Here is an 18,516-nt window from a genome sequence, read left to right on the forward strand (position 1 = left end):
CTGGGAGGCAGCAGTGCTAACCACTGAGCCATGGTGCTGCCTCGTGGGTCAGGGCATTGCCATCGCGCAGTCACACTGTCCTTGTTTTGTCTGAAGTCAACATAAGGATACAGGAAAGCAGACCATTCAGCCCTTCTCGATCATTCCAGACAGCTGACCTTTGACCCCAGCCCCATGTTCCCGCTTGCTCCCCACTCCAGGGATTCCACCACCTGATCGTGGCTGAGGCGTTTCCCAATCCCATTCGTCTGCCTCCTCCCAGGAACACTCGATTCCCCGCGCCAAATCGAGAACCCACCTCCCTCTGACCTAAATGCCCTCAATTCCCAGAGACCCAGCAGCCTCCGGGTGAAGGAAGGGATACCAACGCCCACCCCGAGACTGTCCCCTTCCTCCACCACCTCCTCCCCACCCCGAGGAGGGGAAAAACCATCTCTCGGCAGCGACCCCTCCACAATCCTGTCCTCACGAGGTCCAATCCCGTTGACACAGCCTCCAGTCACAGTTCCCCTCCTGGAGCCCGTCTGGTGTAGGTATATCCTTCCCGAAACAACGTCCTGCACCCAGTACTCTAAGGGACCCTCGCAGCTGTCCAGAGAGGTCTTTATTCCTGTAATCCCATGCCCTTGCAATCTACAGGCCTTCCTCACTGCTTCCCGTTGCTGATAGTTCACCTCCCAGCTCCCAGCTCCTTTCCAGGATAACCCCAAGTGACCAGCATTTGTTGTGCGTCCCTAACTGCCCCCTCCCAGAGGTGAGCTGCAACCTGCGCAGTCAGTGTGGGGTTGCCTCCCACACAGTCCAAAGGTGAGGGTGGATCGGCCACGCGGCACGCAGGGTCACCAGGACAGGGTACGGGAATTGGGTTTGGGCGGGGAGCTCTTCGGAGGGTCGGCATGGACCCGATGGGCCGAATGGCCCGATTCCACGCTGGAGGGGCTTCGAGCGATTCGCAAGAGGGTGACTAGGTCATCACTATCCAGAGCTGCAGACTGCAAAACCGGCATGTGGGAACGTGCTTGCGATCTCAGCAACATGGGGACCCCCTCAGCTCCCCCGAAACACTCATTTCTGATAACACAGAAACAAAGTGTTAGAAATCTGAAAAGGGAGGGGGAGTGATTGACAGGGCTGGGACAATCTAAAGCACCAGACAAACTCAGCAGGGTTAGCACTGCGGCCTCTCAGCACCAGGGACCTGGGTTTGATTCCAGCCTCGGGTGACTGCCCGTGTGGAGTTTGCACATTCTCCCCGTGTCTGCGTGGGTTTCCTCCAGGTGCTCCGGTTTCCTCCCACAGTCCAAAGATGTGCAGGTTAGGGTGGATTGGCCGTGCTAAATTGTCCCATAGTGCCCAGGGATGTGCAGGTTAGGGTGGATTGGCCGTGCTAAATTGTCCCATAGTGCCCAGGGATGAGCAGGTTAGGATGGATTGGCCGTGCTAAATTGTCCCATAGTGCCCAGGGATGTACAGGTTAGGGTGGATTGGCCGTGCTAAATTGCCCCATAGTGCCCAGGGATGTGCAGGTTAGGGTGGATTGGCCGTGCTAAATTGTCCCATAGTGCCCAGGGATGAGCAGGTTAGGATGGATTGGCCGTGCTAAATTGTCCCATTGTGTCCAGGGATGTGCAGGTTAGGGTGGATTGGCCGTGCTAAATTGCCCCATAGTGTTCAGGGATGTGCAGGTTAGGGTGGATTGGCCATGCTAAATTGTCCCATAGTGCCCAGGGATGTGCAGGTTAGGGTGGATTGGCCGTGCTAAATTGTCCCATAGTGCCCAGGGATGCGCAGGTTAGGGTGGATTGGCCGTGCTAAATTGTCCCATAGTGCCCAGGGATGCGCAGGTTAGGGTGGATTGGCCGTGCTAAATTGTCCCATAGTGCCCAGGGATGCGCAGGTTAGGGTGGATTGGCCGTGCTAAATTGTCCCATAGTGCCCAGGGATGCGCAGGTTAGGGTGGATTGGCCGTGCTAAATTGTCCCATAGTGCCCAGGGATGTGCAGGTTAGGGCGGATTGGCCGTGCTAAATTGTCCCATTGTGCCCAGGGCTGTGCAGGTTAGGGTGGATTGGCCGTGCTAAATTGTCCCATAGTGCCCAGGGATGTGCAGGTTAGGGTGGATTGGCCGTGCTAAATTGTCCCATAGTGCCCAGGGATGTGCAGGTTAGGGTGGATTGGCCGTGCTAAATTGTCCCATAGTGCCCAGGGATGTGCAGGTTAGGGTGGATTGGCCGTGCTAAATTGTCCCATAGTGCCCAGGGATGTGCAGGTTAGGGTGGATTGGCCGTGCTAAATTGTCCCATAGTGCCCAGGGATGTGCAGGTTAGGGTGGATTGGCCGTGCTAAATTGTCCCATAGTGCCCAGGGATGAGCAGGTTAGGGTGGATTGGCCGTGCTAAATTGCCCAGAACGCCATGTACATTAATCAGAGGGAAAGGAGTGTGGGTGGGTTACTCTTTCTTTACTCAGCGAGTCGTGAGTTCATGGAATGCCCTGCCAGTAGCAGTGGTGGACTCTCCCTCTTTATGGGCATTTAAACGAGCATTGGATAGGCATATGGAGGATAGTGGGCTAGTGTAGGTTAGGTGGGCTTGGGTCGGCGCAACATCGAGGGCCGAAGGGCCTGTACTGCGCTGTATTTTTCTATGTTCTTTGTTCTTCGGCGGGTCGGTTTGGACTGGTTGGGCCAAAGGGCCTGTTTCCAACACTGTAGGGAATCTAATTTAATCAAACCGAGTTGAAGGCTTCAGGCAGATGATCTCCCGGGTCAGAACCGAGCACGCCCTCTCCAGGAGACGAGGCCTGGCTGAGTGAGACATCCCAGAGATATCGGTCAGCAGAGACTGCCCACCTGGGTGGGGGGCTCCATTTCCACGGAGGCTGATGGGATCACGGGCAAAGGAACCCACGGGCAAAGGAACCAAAACAAAACAGCCGGATGGGACTCTGCAGACACCAGGGTTCAGAGAGAGATAGCTTTCAGCCTGATATCCCTGTCGGGTGGGGCTCCCTCAGTTCACAGAAGGATGTGCTGGGAGGAACATTCTCTCAGCAGGTGAGGGCTCAGGGTTCGGGGAGGGGTGGGACTGAGCTGCAGCCGTATCCCTGCACCCCACATCGCCCCCTTTTAAGTGGGGAGGGGGGGGGAAAGAGGGGAGAAAGGACTGACGTTCCAAGCTCCCCTCTGAGCCTCTCACCTTCCCACCTCGGAAACGCATCAGCTGTTCCTTTGCTGTCGCCGAGTCCAACTTCTGGAGCTCCTGACCGAACAAGGCTCTCCAAGGGGTAATTAGGGATGGGTAACAAATAATTCCTGAAGAAGGGCTTATGCCCGAAACGTCAACTCCCCTGCTCCTTGGATGCTGCCCGACCTGCTGCGCTTTTCCAGCAACACATTTTCAGCTTGGGTAACAAATAACCCACCTCCCACGAACCAACGTCAAAATGAGCGTCTGCTTCCCAGCAGCCCCTGAGGCCTCTGTGTAGGTAGCGAGGGTGGGGTGGGGATGGTACTTACCTGGCCAGCCGGTCCGAGAGCAGAAAGTTCTGCTGAATGTTCTCCACCAGTGGGCCCTTCATCTCCTCCACCACCTTGAACACACGCTTGAAGTTATCGAACTGGACAGGGAGAGACACAGAGACGGAAGAGTGAGGCGCCACCACAACACCAGGGTTACAACACATGCCGTCACCTGGATCCCGTTACCCTGACCCCTCCCCCCCCCCCACACTGAGGACAGCATCAGCCCCGAGCTCCCCCACTCCCACTCCTTCACTACCAGACCGCACCGACACCAATCTGTACTGTCCCCAGGCCGTTCGGCCCCTCTGCTGCATGTTGACGTTACTGGTCGACACCCACCCCTTCATCTCACCTTCGCCCTCCCCTCAGGTGTTCAGCCAACTGTCCCTCTCGATATACCGAAGTCTCTCATCCAGCCCCCTCCGTGTGAGCAGATCCCACCTTTCCTGGGGAAGACACTTCTCCCGCATGGATTTACTGACTGATGGATATCAAGGCCTCAGTCACAGCTCCTCTACTGGGCCCTTTCGAAATTTTAACTACCTCCCTATCTCTGTAACCCCCTCCCTATCTCCGTCACCCCCTCCGGCCCCTACGCCCCCTCCCTATCTCTGTCACCCCCTCCGGCCCCTACGCCCCCTCCCTATCTCTATAACCCCCTCCAGCCCCCTACACCCCCTCCCTATCTCTATAACCCCCTCCAGCCCATACACCCCTTCCCTATTTCTGTAACCCCCTCCAGCCCCTACACCCCCTCCCTATCTCTGTAACCCCCTCCAGCCCCCTACACCCCCTCCCTGTCTCTATCACCTCTCCTTCTGGTACACGTTGACACACACAGGCCTCCTCTCGTCCCCCCAACATCTGTCACCGTAACACAGGGCCCGGGAGGTGGCTCCCGCGTCTCAGTCAGGTTTGGAGAGGTAGTAATCAGCTTCGAAGAGCTCGGCCAGGCCGTAAACAACATGACAAAGAAACGTTTGCGGTCAGAGAGAGCCCCAGCCAAACCAAGCGAGACAATTAAATTCATTTACGACTGTTGGAAAAATAAAGCCTCGATCCCATTAATCGTCTGGTGCGAGTAACGCTTCCAAGGGAGTGAGGAAGCTGGTCGAGAGGCCGTGCTGTTCCCTCACCTGTCTCCGACAACTCTTCAGAGTGATCCCCGTCTTTGCGCTGACATCGTCCAGATCCTTCTTGGTCCCCTTGGACAGTTTCTTACCCAGAACCTCCCGCACAAACGGCTCATCAAAGGTGTAATACCTGGCGAAGGAATGGCTTCCAATGCATCAGCCCGTTCTCCAAATGCACTTCCACTGGTGTGGCACAGGGTTAGATACAGAGTAAAGCTCCCTCTACACTGTCCCCCCATCAAACACTCCCCAGGACAGGGACAGCACGGGGTTAGATACAGGGTAAAACTCCCTCTACACTGTCCCCCCATCAAACACTCCCCAGCACAGGGACAGCACGGGGTTAGACACAGGGTAAAGCTCCCTCTACACTGTCCCCCCATCAAACACTCCCCAGCACAGGGACAGCACGGGGTTAGACACAGGGTAAAGCTACCTCCACACTGTCCCCCCATCAAACACTCTCCAGGACAGGGACAGCACGGGGTTAGATACAGGGTAAAGCTCCCTCTACACTGTCCCCCATCAAACACTCCCAGGGACAGGGACAGCACAGGGTTAGATTTGGGTAAAGCTTCCTCTACACTCTTCCCCCATCAAACACTCCCAGGACAGGGACAGCACGGGGTTAGAAGCTCCCTCTACACTGTCCCCCATCAAACATTCCCAGGACAGGGACAGCACAGGGTTAGATACAGAGTAAAGCTCCCTCTACACTGTCCAGGAAAGGGGCAGCACGGGGTTAGATACAGAGTAAAGCTCCCTCTACACTGTCCCCCATCAAACACTCCGCAGGACAGGGACAGCACGGGGTTAGATACAGAGTAAATCTCCCTCTACACTGTCCCCCTATCAAAGGCTCCCAGGACAGGGACAGCACGGGGTTAGATACAGAGTAAAGCTCCCTCTACACTGTCCCCCCATCAAACACTCCCCAGGACAGGGACAGCACAGGGTTAGATACAGAGTAAAGCTCCCTCTACACTCTCCCCCATCAAACACTCCCAGGACAGGGACAGCACGGGGTTAGACACAGAGTAAAGCTTCCTCTACACTGTCCCCCATCAAACACTCCCAGGACAGGGACAGCACGGGGTTAGACACAGAGTAAAGCTCCCTGTACCGTGTGGCCAACCACCCCCTTGGGGAGGATGGGATTGTCCCTGAGCTTACTTTTCGATGAGCAACGCCTGCATGGGCGGTGGGATCTGGAAGAGGAGCTGGTTGATCAGTTTGGGGGGGCTGTGCAGCAGGCGCTCTAACATCTGGAAGGCCCGATAATGGTCCATGGTGTCACTCTCCAGCACATCAGGCGTAGCCCCCGTCTGCTCCAAGATACCACTCGGGATCCGAATGCTGACAGCATCGCTGACTGGAACAGAAGGCAGTGACAGGTCAGGGGCAAACACAGAGAGTACAGGCCCTCCAACCCACCCAGTCTGCACCGAGCCTGAACACCCAGACTAGGCCAATCCCATCTCCCAGCACCTGTGCCTTAACTATAAATCCTGACTGTGGGAGCAGGCTGTTCAGCCCACCGGGTCTCTGCTGACTCTCCGAAGGGCAGCCCATCTTCACCCACTCCCCTACCCAATCCACCCTGACCTGCACACCCCTGGGCACTATGGGACAATTTAGCACGGCCAATCCACCCTAACCTGCACATCCCTGGGCACTATGGGACAATTTAGCAGGGCCAATCCACCCTAACCTGCACACCCCTGGGCACTATGGGACAATTTAGCACGGCCGATCCACCCTAACCTGCACATCCCTGGGCACTATGGGACAATTTAGCGCCGATCCACCCTAACCTGCACATCCCTGGGCACTATGGGACAATTTAGCATGGCCAATCCACCCTAACCTGCACATCCTTGGACTGTGGGAGGAAACCGGAGCACCTGGAGGAAACCCAAGCAGGCACGGGGAGAACGTGCAAACTCCACACAGTCAGTCACCTGAGGGTGGGTCCCCGCCACTGGGAGGCAGCAGTGCTAACCAACGAGCCGTGTTTCCTAACCCCTTCAATGTTACAAGGGTTTCTGCCTCTCTCACCCTCACAGGCAGTGAGCTCCCCATTGCCACTGCCCTCTGGGTGAAGGGAATTATCTCCTGTCCCCTCTGAACCGCCTGCCCCTTGCCTTTAATCTGTGCCCCTGATCATTCACCCACTACCAAAGGGAAAGTGCTACCCTGTCTTTGCCCCTCATTGTTATCACGTCTTAGCAGCTGTTTCTCTCGTGGACAATCCACCAGTTGGTCCCAATTTGCCGCAGTATTGACTCTGCCCGTTCTTGGGAACGTGGTTGTAAACAAAAGGTGCGGGAGAAACGCAGCAGGGTCAGGCAGAGAGAGAGAGAGAGAGAGAAAGACACACACACAGACAGGGAGTGTGACAGAGAGAGACACAGAGAGAGAGAGAGAGAGAGACACAGAGAGAGAAAGAGTGAGAGAGAGAGGGGACACAGAGAGAGAGAGAGAGAGAGAGGGGACACAGAGAGAGAGAGAGAGAGAGAGAGATGACACAGAGAGAGAGAGAGAGAGAGAGATGACACAGAGAGAGAGAGAGAGAGAGAGAGAGAGAGATGACACAGAGAGAGAGAGAGAGAGAGAGAGAGATGACACAGAGAGAGAGAGAGAGAGAGAGAGAGAGGACACAGAGAGAGAGAGAGAGAGAGAGAGAGAGAGAGAGAGAGGACACAGAGAGAGAGAGAGAGAGAGAGAGAGAGAGAGAGAGAGGACACAGAGAGAGAGAGAGAGAGAGAGAGGACACAGAGAGAGAGAGAGAGAGAGGACACAGAGAGAGAGAGAGAGAGAGAGAGAGAGAGAGAGGACACAGAGAGAGAGAGAGAGAGAGAGGACACAGAGAGAGAGAGAGAGAGAGAGGACACAGAGAGAGAGAGAGAGAGGACACAGAGAGAGAGAGAGAGAGAGGACAGAGAGAGAGAGAGAGAGAGGACAGAGAGAGAGAGAGAGAGAGAGGACAGAGAGAGAGAGAGAGAGAGAGAGAGGACAGAGAGAGAGAGAGAGAGAGAGAGGACACAGAGAGAGAGAGAGAGAGGACGAGAGAGAGAGAGAGAGGACAGAGAGAGAGAGAGAGAGAGAGAGACACACACAGACACAGAGAGAGAGTCACAGAGAGTGACACAGAGAGAGAGAGACAGACACACACACACACACAGACAGAGAGAGAGAGAGAGACACAGAGAGAGAGAGAGAGGGAGACACAGAGAGAGACAGAAAACATCGTGTCTGAGGAAGAATCATACTGGACTCAAGATGTTAACTTCCCTCCTCTTTCTCCATAGACGTTGCCAGACCCTGCTGCGTTTCTCCAGCACCCCTCTGTATTTCAGATTTCCGATACCCACAGCATTTTGCTTTTATCCAGGAATGGGCAAAGACTTTTCAAAGTTCAGGGCTTTATGCAGCACGTTAGTGTAACTGCCCCAGTCAGAAACTGGGAAGGTCCCTGATAGGTTGAGATGGATAGAACATTGAGGGGAGGCATGGAGAATAAAGTCCAGGCAGGGAACTGATAAGTTAAAGGAGAAATGGGGAGCCTGTGGAATTCACTGTCACAGAATGTTTTCAAGAAGGAGACAGATATAGTTCTTGGGGCTAAAAGCATCAAAGTGGGTAATCAGGGACAGGGTACTGAGTCAGATGATCAGCCATGATCGTAGTGAATGGGACAGCAGGCTGAAAGGGCCAAATGGCCTCCTCCCGCTCTTACATTCTGTGAATGGCCCATGTTGGTGGCTGTAACTGATTAGACATTGAAAGTGAAGCAGTGACCTCTCACATGGGTTCAGAGGTTGCCAGTCAGGCTTCCCAGTGAAAGGAGAGGGGGCAGCGAGACCCCACCCCCGCCATCCTTCCCACCACCCCCCCAGCTCTGTTCGCACTCAGCAGGTGGTCCATCACACTGCCCACTCCCCCTCGGTCCAGTACCTGAGTACCCGTCCAGCCAGAGCTGATACACGTCCTTATCGATCAGCGTCGTATTCCCCACAAAGACATCCAGTTCCACAGCCATAACTCGACAGCCTCCCCGCCACAGGCTGGACTCCGGCTGCTCCGATAACCGGCCCGGTTACCGCGTCCTCCTGCTCCGAGAGCCTGGCCCGGTTACCGCGTCCTCCTGCTCCGAGAGCCTGGCCCGGTTACCGCGTCCTCCTGCTCCGATAACCGGCCCAGTTACTGCGTCCTCCTGCTCCGATAACCGGCCCGGTTACTGCGTCCTCCTGCTCCGATAAACGGCCAGGTTACCGCGTCCTCCTGCTCCGATAACCGGCCCTGGTTACCGCGTCCTCCTGCTCCGAGAGCCTGGCCCGGTTACCGCGTCCTCCTGCTCAGATAAACGACCCGGTTACCGCGTCCTCCTGCTCCGATAACCGGCCCTGGTTACCGCGTCCTCCTGCTCCGATAACCGGCCCGGTTACCGCGTCCTCCTGCTCCGATAACCAGCCCGGGTTACCACCTCCTCTGGTAATGACCACCAAGACAACAGCCCACCCGAAATGCCACTAAGCTGCCTCACAGTAATGCTTCCTGATATCCGTTACAGAGGTAACCAGTACCCTCGCAGTCTTGTTCCTGAGGTTATCACCATTTACAGTAACGGTCAATAACCACTAAGCTGTTACTACAGTAACTAAAGGTGATGCCTGAAAAGGTTTTCAATCTGTAATTGTGGTTAATATGTTAATTAACAGCCCAGCTCCTACTGCTATAGGACCTCACTGCTCAGAAGCTGTCTCTATGGAAACCCCACCCCCAAACCTGTCTCTATGGAAACCAACACCCACCCCCAAAGCTGTCTCTATGGAAACCAACACCCCCCCAAACCTGTCTCTATGGAAACCCCACCCCCAAACCTGTCTCTATGGAAACCAACACCCCCCCAAACCTGTCTCTATGGAAACCAACACCCCCCCAAACCTGTCTCTATGGAAACCCCACCCCCAAACCTGTCTCTATGGAAACCAACACCCACCCCCAAAGCTGTCTCTATGGAAACCAACACCCCCCCAAACCTGTCTCTATGGAAACCCCACCCCCAAACCTGTCTCTATGGAAACCAACACCCCCCCAAACCTGTCTCTATGGAAACCCCACCCCCAAACCTGTCTCTATGGAAACCGACCCCACCCCACCCCCGCAGTAAAGGTTGCTGACTGTATTTGGGGGGGGGGGGGGTTACGGCTGTTCCTTGATCCCCGTAAAATTTCGCTGAAGGTTTTACCCCAAACACTAGGTCAGCGACAGCTTCCGGGTTAAAGGCCGACCAATCAGACCCCAGACAGGGAACATCCGGTTTAACTGCGTCATCGACGGGCCCCGTGCAGGCGCGGCACTGGAGGGGGCGGGGCTTATTGTCCAGCCGGCGGAGCAGGGACACGCCCCCTAACGTCACGGTTTCCCCACAAGGACAAAGGGTAACGCCCCTTATAGACAAGGTAACGCCCCCTGGAGACACGGTAACGCCCCCTGGAGACACGGGACCGCCCCCTGGAGACACGGGACCGCCCCCTGGAGACACGGGACCGCCCCCTGGAGACAGGTTAATGTCTCTCAGAGACCATCGTCCCTCACTCCCCCTCACCCCCCTCACTCACCCTCAGCCCCTCACTCACCCTCACCCCCCTCACTCACCCTCAGCCCCTCACTCACCCTCACCCCCCTCACTCACCCTCAGCCCCTCACTCACCCTCACCCCCCTCACTCACCCTCAGCCCCTCACTCACCCTCACCCCCCTCACTCACCCTCAGCCCCTCACTCACCCTCAACACCTCACTCACCCTCAACACCTCACTCTCCCTCACCCTCACTCACCCTCACTCCCCCTCAGCCCCTCACTCACCCTCAACCCCACCCTCACCCTCAATCACCCTCAGCCCCCACTCACCCCCTCACTCACCCTCAACCCCACCCTCACCCTCAATCACCCTCAGCCCCCACTCACCCTCACTCACCCTCAGCCCCTCACTCACCCTCAACCCCACCCTCACCCTCAATCACCCTCAGCCCCCACTCACCCTCACTCCCCCTCACCCCCCACTCACCCTCAACACCTCACTCTCCCTCACCCTCACTCACCCTCACTCCCCCTCACCCCAGCTGACGACCACCCCCCGAGGTGGTAACCCCAGGAGAGCCGTGGTTGCTGAGATGTTGAATGCTTCACAGACTGAGATGGAGAGATTTGTTTTTGAGCGTTGAAAAAAATATCAGGGGACGTGGCTGGATGCTCACCGGCCAGCCCTGCGGCTTCCCAGCGCCAGGGACCTGGGTTCGATCCCACCCTCGGGCGACTGTCTGTGTGGAGTTTGCACATTCTCCCCGTGTCTGCGTGGGTTTCCTCCGGGTGCTCCGGTTTCCTCCCACAGTCCAAAGATGTGCGGGTCAGGTGGATTGGCCATGCTAAATTGTCCCATAGTGCCCAGGGATGTGCAGGTTAGGGTGGATTGGCTGTGCTAAATTGTCGCTGAAAATGTGTTGCTGGTTAAAGCACAGCAGGTTAGGCAGCATCTCAGGAATAGGGAATTTGACGTTTCGAGCATAAGCCCTTCATCAGGAAGGCTTATGCTCGAAACGTCGAATTCCCTATTCCTGAGATGCTGCCTAACCTGCTGTGCTTTAACCAGCAACACATTTTCAGCTGTGATCTCCAGCATCTGCAGACCTCATTTTTTACTCGTGCTAAATTGTCCCATTGTGCCCAGGAATGTGCAGGTTAGGGTGGATTGGCCATGCTAAATTGCCTGTAGTGTTAGGTGAAGGGGTAAATGTAGGGGTATGGGTGGGTTGCGCTTTGGCGGGTCACTGTGGACTTGTTGGGCCGAAGGGCCTGTTTCCACACTGTAAGTAATCTAATCTACTGTGATCTTTTATCAACTGGCAATGCAGGATTGAGGGGCTGAATGGGCCTAACCTGTTCTGAATTCTTAAGGGATCAGGACACTATCGCAAGAATACCAAATCTCGCTGGGAACACCAATTTATATTATACAAAAAGACAATGCTAAACCATTTGCAGAAAGGTAGGATTTGGTACTCGTAATGTCTTCTCTTCAGGATTTGTATGAATTAGGAATTGTATTAATTAATATTAATTGTTTATTGATCTAGTAATGCATTAAAGTTCAAACATTTAGAGTCATAGAGACGTACAGCACGGAAACAGACCCTTCGGTCCAACCAGTCCATGCCGCCCCATAATCCCAAACTAAACTCATCCCCGCTGCCTGCTCCTGGCCCATCTCCCTCCAAACCCTTTCCTAACCATGTCCTTATCCAAACGTGTTTTAAATGTTGTAACTGTCCCCACAATCCACCGCTTCCCCAGGAAGGTCGTTCCACACACACACCACCCTCTGGGTGTCAAGAAAATCGCCTCCCGTGTCCTTTTTCAATTTGTCTCTTTCACTTCAATGATATACCCCTCGCCTTGAAATATCCCACCCTGGGGCAAAGGTGGTCTATCAATCACCCTCACCAGACAGTCTGTCACACCTCACCACCTCTGGGTCACTGTCACCTACCCGAGACCTTATACCCCCTCCCTATCTCTGTCACCTCCTCCAGCCCCTACACCCCCTCCCTATCTCTGTAACCCCTCCAGTCCCTACATCCCCTCCCTATCTCTGTAACCCCCTCCAGCCCCTACACCTCCTCCCTATCTCTGTCACCCCCTCCAGCCCCGACACCCCCTCCCTATCTCTGTAACCCCCTCCAGTCCCTACATCCCCTCCCTATCTCTGTAACCCCCTCCAGCCCCTACACCTCCTCCCTATCTCTCTAACCCCCTCCAGCCCCTACACCTCCTCCCTATCTCAGTAACCCCCTCCAGCCCCCTACACCCCCTCCCTATCTCTGTAACCCCCTCCAGTCCCTACATCCCCTCCCTATCTCTGTAACTCCCTCCAGCCCCTACACCCCCTCCCTATCTCTGTAACCCCCTCAGCCCCTACACCCCCTCCCTGTCTCTATCACCTCTCATTCGGGTACACTTTGACACACACATGCCTCCTCTCGTCCCCCCAACATCTGTCACTGTAACACAGGGCCCGGGAGGTGGCTCTCGCGTCTCAGTCAGGTTTGGAAAGTTAGTATTTGTGGGCGGCACGGTGGCACAGTGGTTAGCACTGCTGCCTCACAGCCCCAGAGACCTGGGTTCAATTCCTGACTCAGGCGACTGACTGTGTGGAGTTTGCACGTTCTCCCCGTGTCTGCGTGGGTTTCCTCCGGGTGCTCCAGTTTCCTCCCGCAGTCCAAAGATGTGCGGGTCAGGTGAATTGGCCATGCTAAATTGTCCCATAATAGTGTTAGGTAAGGGGTAAATGTAGGGGTCTGGGTGGGTTGCGCTTCGGCGGGTCGGTGTGGACTTGTTGGGCCGAAGGGCCTGTTTCCACACTGTAAGTAATCTAATCTAAGTAATCATCTTCGAAGATCTCGGCCAGGTTATCTCCCGGAAAGGTCGATCTGTGAACATCGGAGACCCCAAGCTGCATTTAAACAGCACCTTTCGCCTCCTCAGTGCCTCCCAGGCCTGCCCTCCTCGCAAACCCACCACCATTTGGTGCACAGCAGGATCCCACAGATGACAATGCAACACTGCCCCAGCTTGTGTCGTTTTTAATGCAATATGGGGCTCCAGGACGTCAGAATAGAGGGGGCGGGGGTGGGGAGGGGGGGGTTAGTTGACCCCCACCTCAGCATCCATGGGAGACACGTGCCTTGCAGTCTTTGAGAAGATGGAGATTTATATCCAATACTGAATCTGATTACCAAAGGGTGCTTCAGTGGTTAGCAGTGTTGCCCTTCCAGCCCCCAGGGACCCAGGTTCGATTCCACCCTCGGGTGACGACAGACAAGTGTGGAGTTTCCTCGTTCTCCCTGTGATTGTGTGGCGATTTCCCCCCCTCACCCCCATCGTCCAAAGACATGAAGGTTAGGGTGGACTGACCTCAGTAAATCGCCCCTTACTGTCCAGGGTGGATTGGCCACGCTAAATACTCGAGGGATGTGCAGGCTGGATGGGTTGGCCATGGGAAATGCAGGGTGATTGGGATGGGGTGGGTCTGGGTGGGACTGGATGGGCCGAACGGCCTGCTTCTACGCTGTCGGGACGCTGTGAAAGTACAGCAGACCAGGGTGGGTACAAAGTAGTGAAATATTCAGTCAGCCACCATCGTATTGAGTGGAGGGAGGGGCTGAACAGCCTCCTCTCACGCCTGTGTCCCTTCTGTCTTTGGGCTGTGTTGGGGGTGGGGGTGGGGTTTGGCGCTGGGAGGGTGTCTATGTGGGATCTTTGCACAGTCCCTCAGCGAGGGGCTGGCCCTGCAGTACCACCTGACTACCACTGTGTGTCACTGGCAGCCAACCATCAAGGCCAATCAGCCCCGTGGCTCCCTGCCAGCCCTTGCCAACCCAAGGTAAGGAGCGCCTTCCCAAACCCTCATGTTTGTACAAATTGTACTCTGCGTTGGCCACCTGGTTACAGAGAACGACAACACTCATGGAATAATGTGGTCAGTGCATTGAGTGGCCTGAGGAAGGGCTTATGGCCGAAACGTCGATTCTCCTGCTCCTTGGATGCTGCCTACTCTGCTGCGCTTTTCCAGCAACACATTTTTTCAGCTCTGATCTCCAGCATCTGCAGTCCTCACTTTTTCCCCTCAGTGCATTGAGTACAGGAGTTGGGAGGTCAGGTTGCGGCTGTACAGGACATTGGTTAGGCCACTGTTGGAATATCGCGTGCAGTTCTGGTCTCCTTCCTATCGGAAAGATGTTGTGAAACTTGAAAGGGTTCAGAAAAGATTTAAAAGGATGTTGGAGGGTTTGAGCTATAGGGAGGGGCTGAACAGGCTGGGGCTGTTCTCCCTGGAGCGTCGGAGGCTGAGGGGTGACCTTATAGAGGTTTATAAAATTACGAGGGGCATGGATAGGATAAATAGGCAAAGTCTTTTCCCTGGGGTGGGGGAGTCCAGAACTAGAGGGCATAGGTTTAGGGTGAGAGGGGAAAGACATGAAAGAGACCTAAGGGGCAACTTTTTCACACAGAGGGTGGTGCGTGTATGGAATGAGCTGCCAGAGGAAGTGGTGGAGGCTGGTACAATTGCAACATTTAAGAGGCATTTGGATGGGTATATGAATAGGAAGGGTTTGGAGGGATATGGGCCGGGTGCTGGCAGGTGGGACTAGATTGGGTTGGGATATCTGGTCAGCATGGACGGGTTGGGCCGAAGGGCCAATAAATGTAGGGGAATGGGTGGGTTGCGCTTCGGCGGGTCGGTGTGGACTTGTTGGGCCGAAGGGCCTGTTTCCACACTGTAAGTAATCTAATCTAGTCTGTTTCCGTGCTGTTTGACCCTATCTCGCCCCCCGCGTACACAGAATCTCGGTCTGGGGCCGGTCGTCTTTCAGGCAAGGGCTGGGGTTGGGGGCTTGACCCCAGCTACTACTCGGGGCGCGTTGTGTGTGTGTGTCCTCTGACCCTTGACCCAGTATCTGAAACCTCCTACACGTGCCGGAGTGTCCCTGAGTCAGCTCCCTCCTGCAGAACAGTGACTCCGCTGGAGATAAACAAATGCAGGAAGTTGACTCACATCAAGTCCAGTGATTCACTGGTTCTGAATTTGTTGCTCCATCCCAACATCCTGTCAGAATGAAAGAACTGTATTTTGCTCAGACTATCCCCTCTTATTCATTTCCCTGCTCTGACTAAAGTGCAAGAGATTCAAATTAATTTTTCAACGTCCTTCTCATTCCTGTCTCTCGACACGGCCCCTCAGTGCTGCAGCATCATCCAGGGTTAGATGGAGTACAGAATTTATCAATTGTAGAATTTCACAGCACAGAGGGAGGCCATTCAATCCATCACGTTTGTACCCGCTCCTGAAAGAGCTACCCAGTGAGTCCAGCTCTCCAACTGTTATCACTTTCACATTTATGAAAGACAGAATCCCCTCCCGCTCTAAATCCCACCTGAAAGTTAAAGCTCCCTCTACTCTTTTGAACTAAAGATAAACTGAAAAGAAAACTCCCTCTACACTGTCCCCCATCAAACACTCCCCAGGACAGGGACAGCACGGGGTTAGATACAGAGTAAAGCTCTCTCTACACTGTCCCTCATCAAACACTCCCCAGGTCAGGGACAGCACGGGGTTAGATACAGAGTAAAGCTCTCTCTACACTGTCCCCCATCAAACACTCCCCAGGTCAGGGACAGCACGGGGTTAGATACAGAGTAAAGCTCTCTCTACACTGTCCCTCATCAAATACTCCCCAGGACAGGGACAGCACGGGGTTAGATACAGAGTAAAGCTCCCTCTACACTGTCCCCCATCAAACACTCCCCAATTGGGCGACACAGCGCCAGAGACCCGGGTTCAATTCCCGACTCAGGCGACTGACTGTGTGGAGTTTGCACGTTCTCCCCGTGTCTGCGTGGGTTTCCTCCGGGTGCTCCGGTTTCCTCCCACAGTCCAAAGATGTGCGGGCCAGGTGAATTGGCCATGCTAAATTGCCCGGAGTGTTAGGTAAGGGGTAAATGTAGGGGAATGGGTCTGGGTGGGTTGCTCTTTGGCGGGTCAGTGCGGACTTGTTGGGCCGAAGGGCCTGTTTCCACACTGTAAGTAATCTAATCTAAAAAACACTCCCCAGGACAGGGGCAGCACGGGGTTAGATACAGAATAAAGCTCCCTCTACACTGTCCCTCATCAAATACTGCCCAGGACAGGGACAGCACGGGGTAGATACAGAATAAAGCTCCCTCTACACTGTCCCTCATCAAATACTGCCCAGGACAGGGACAGCACGGGGTTAGATACAGAGTAAAGCTCCCTCTACACTGTCCCTCATCAAATACTGCCCAGGACAGGGACAGCACGGGGTTAGATACAGAGTAAAGCTCCCTCTACACTGTCCCTCATCAAATACTGCCCAGGACAGGGACAGCACGGGGTTAGATACAGAGTAAAGCTCCCTCTACACTGTCCCCCATCAAACACTCCCCAGGACAGGGGCAGCACGGGGTTAGATACAGAGTAAAGCTCCCTCTACACTGTCCCTCATCAAATACTGCCCAGGACAGGGACAGCACGGGGTTAGATACAGAATAAAGCTCCCTCTACACTGTCCCTCATCAAATACTGCCCAGGACAGGGACAGCACGGGGTTAGATACAGAGTAAAGCTCCCTCTACACTGTCCCTCATCAAATACTGCCCAGGACAGGGACAGCACGGGGTTAGATACAGAGTAAAGCTCCCTCTACACTGTCCCTCATCAAATACTGCCCAGGACAGGGACAGCACGGGGTTAGATACAGAGTAAAGCTCCCTCTACACTGTCCCTCATCAAATACTGCCCAGGACAGGGACAGCACGGGGTTAGATACAGAGTAAAGCTCCCTCTACACTGTCCCTCATCAAACACTCCCCAGGACAGGGGCAGCACGGGGTTAGATACAGAGTAAAGCTCCCTCTACACTGTCCCTCATCAAACACTCCCCAGGACAGGGGCAGCACGGGTTAGATACAGAGTAAAGCTCCCTCTACACTGTCCCCCCATCAAACACTCCCCAGGACAGGGACAGCACGGGGTTAGATACAGAGTAAAGCTCTCTCTACACTGTCCCTCATCAAACACTCCCCAGGTCAGGGACAGCACGGGGTTAGATACAGAGTAAAGCTCTCTCTACACTGTCCCCCATCAAACACTCCCCAGGTCAGGGACAGCACGGGGTTAGATACAGAGTAAAGCTCTCTCTACACTGTCCCTCATCAAATACTCCCCAGGACAGGGACAGCACGGGGTTAGATACAGAGTAAAGCTCCCTCTACACTGTCCCCCATCAAACACTCCCCAATTGGGCGACACAGCGCCAGAGACCCGGGTTCAATTCCCGACTCAGGCGACTGACTGTGTGGAGTTTGCACGTTCTCCCCGTGTCTGCGTGGGTTTCCTCCGGGTGCTCCGGTTTCCTCCCACAGTCCAAAGATGTGCGGGCCAGGTGAATTGGCCATGCTAAATTGCCCGGAGTGTTAGGTAAGGGGTAAATGTAGGGGAATGGGTCTGGGTGGGTTGCTCTTTGGCGGGTCAGTGCGGACTTGTTGGGCCGAAGGGCCTGTTTCCACACTGTAAGTAATCTAATCTAAAAAACACTCCCCAGGACAGGGGCAGCACGGGGTTAGATACAGAATAAAGCTCCCTCTACACTGTCCCTCATCAAATACTGCCCAGGACAGGGACAGCACGGGGTTAGATACAGAATAAAGCTCTCTCTACACTGTCCCTCATCAAATACTGCCCAGGACAGGGACAGCACGGGGTTAGATACAGAGTAAAGCTCCCTCTACACTGTCCCCCATCAAACACTCCCCAGGACAGGGACAGCACGGGGTTAGATACAGAGTAAAGCTCCCTCTACACTGTCCCTCATCAAACACTGCCCAGGACAGGGACAGCACGGGGTTAGATACAGAGTTCATCAGGTTAGCTGGAAGTGTATCAATGCAGCAATATTTCTCTGGTCTTCATGAACCTTCGTGGCCTCGTCCTTAGTCCAACTCTTATCTTCCTCATCCTGGTTCCAAAATGGCCGACACCTTAAATCCTCATCTCTGTCCCAAAATGGCCGACACCTTATCCTGCAACTATGTGGCGCTGGAATGTTGTCCATTGTCAATGAAAGTGCAGTGTTGGATTACCCTGGCCTGCTGTAGGTCATTGCATGGGGATTGTAAAAGTAGGGGAGTCTTGGCATAACCTTACAGGCCTTCAGAGGAGATCACACCTGGAGGCCTCTCTGACGGATAGGCATCCTAACCTCAGAATTAGAATTAGAAGC

At 54.7% G+C, this 18,516-nt stretch overlaps 1 protein-coding gene across 1 annotated transcript in view; it reads right to left on the reverse strand.

Annotated features, from left to right (window-relative positions):
* The window catches only part of fibpa (fibroblast growth factor (acidic) intracellular binding protein a), a 24,062-nt gene extending 14,593 nt beyond the window's left edge, over positions 1-9,469 (reverse strand). The window contains exons 1-4 of the mRNA XM_060822585.1: positions 8,613-9,469; positions 5,829-6,027; positions 4,659-4,785; positions 3,517-3,617 (exon numbers count right to left, since the gene is read on the reverse strand). Coding sequence (XP_060678568.1) covers positions 3,517-3,617; positions 4,659-4,785; positions 5,829-6,027; positions 8,613-8,697 — 512 coding nt within the window. The 5' untranslated portion in view covers positions 8,698-9,469. The remainder of the gene's footprint in view (positions 1-3,516; positions 3,618-4,658; positions 4,786-5,828; positions 6,028-8,612) is intronic.
* Positions 9,470-18,516: the final 9,047 nt, after the last annotated feature.

Source organism: Hemiscyllium ocellatum, unplaced genomic scaffold (genome assembly GCF_020745735.1).
Source record: "Hemiscyllium ocellatum isolate sHemOce1 unplaced genomic scaffold, sHemOce1.pat.X.cur. scaffold_1326_pat_ctg1, whole genome shotgun sequence".
Taxonomy (NCBI): domain Eukaryota; kingdom Metazoa; phylum Chordata; class Chondrichthyes; order Orectolobiformes; family Hemiscylliidae; genus Hemiscyllium; species Hemiscyllium ocellatum.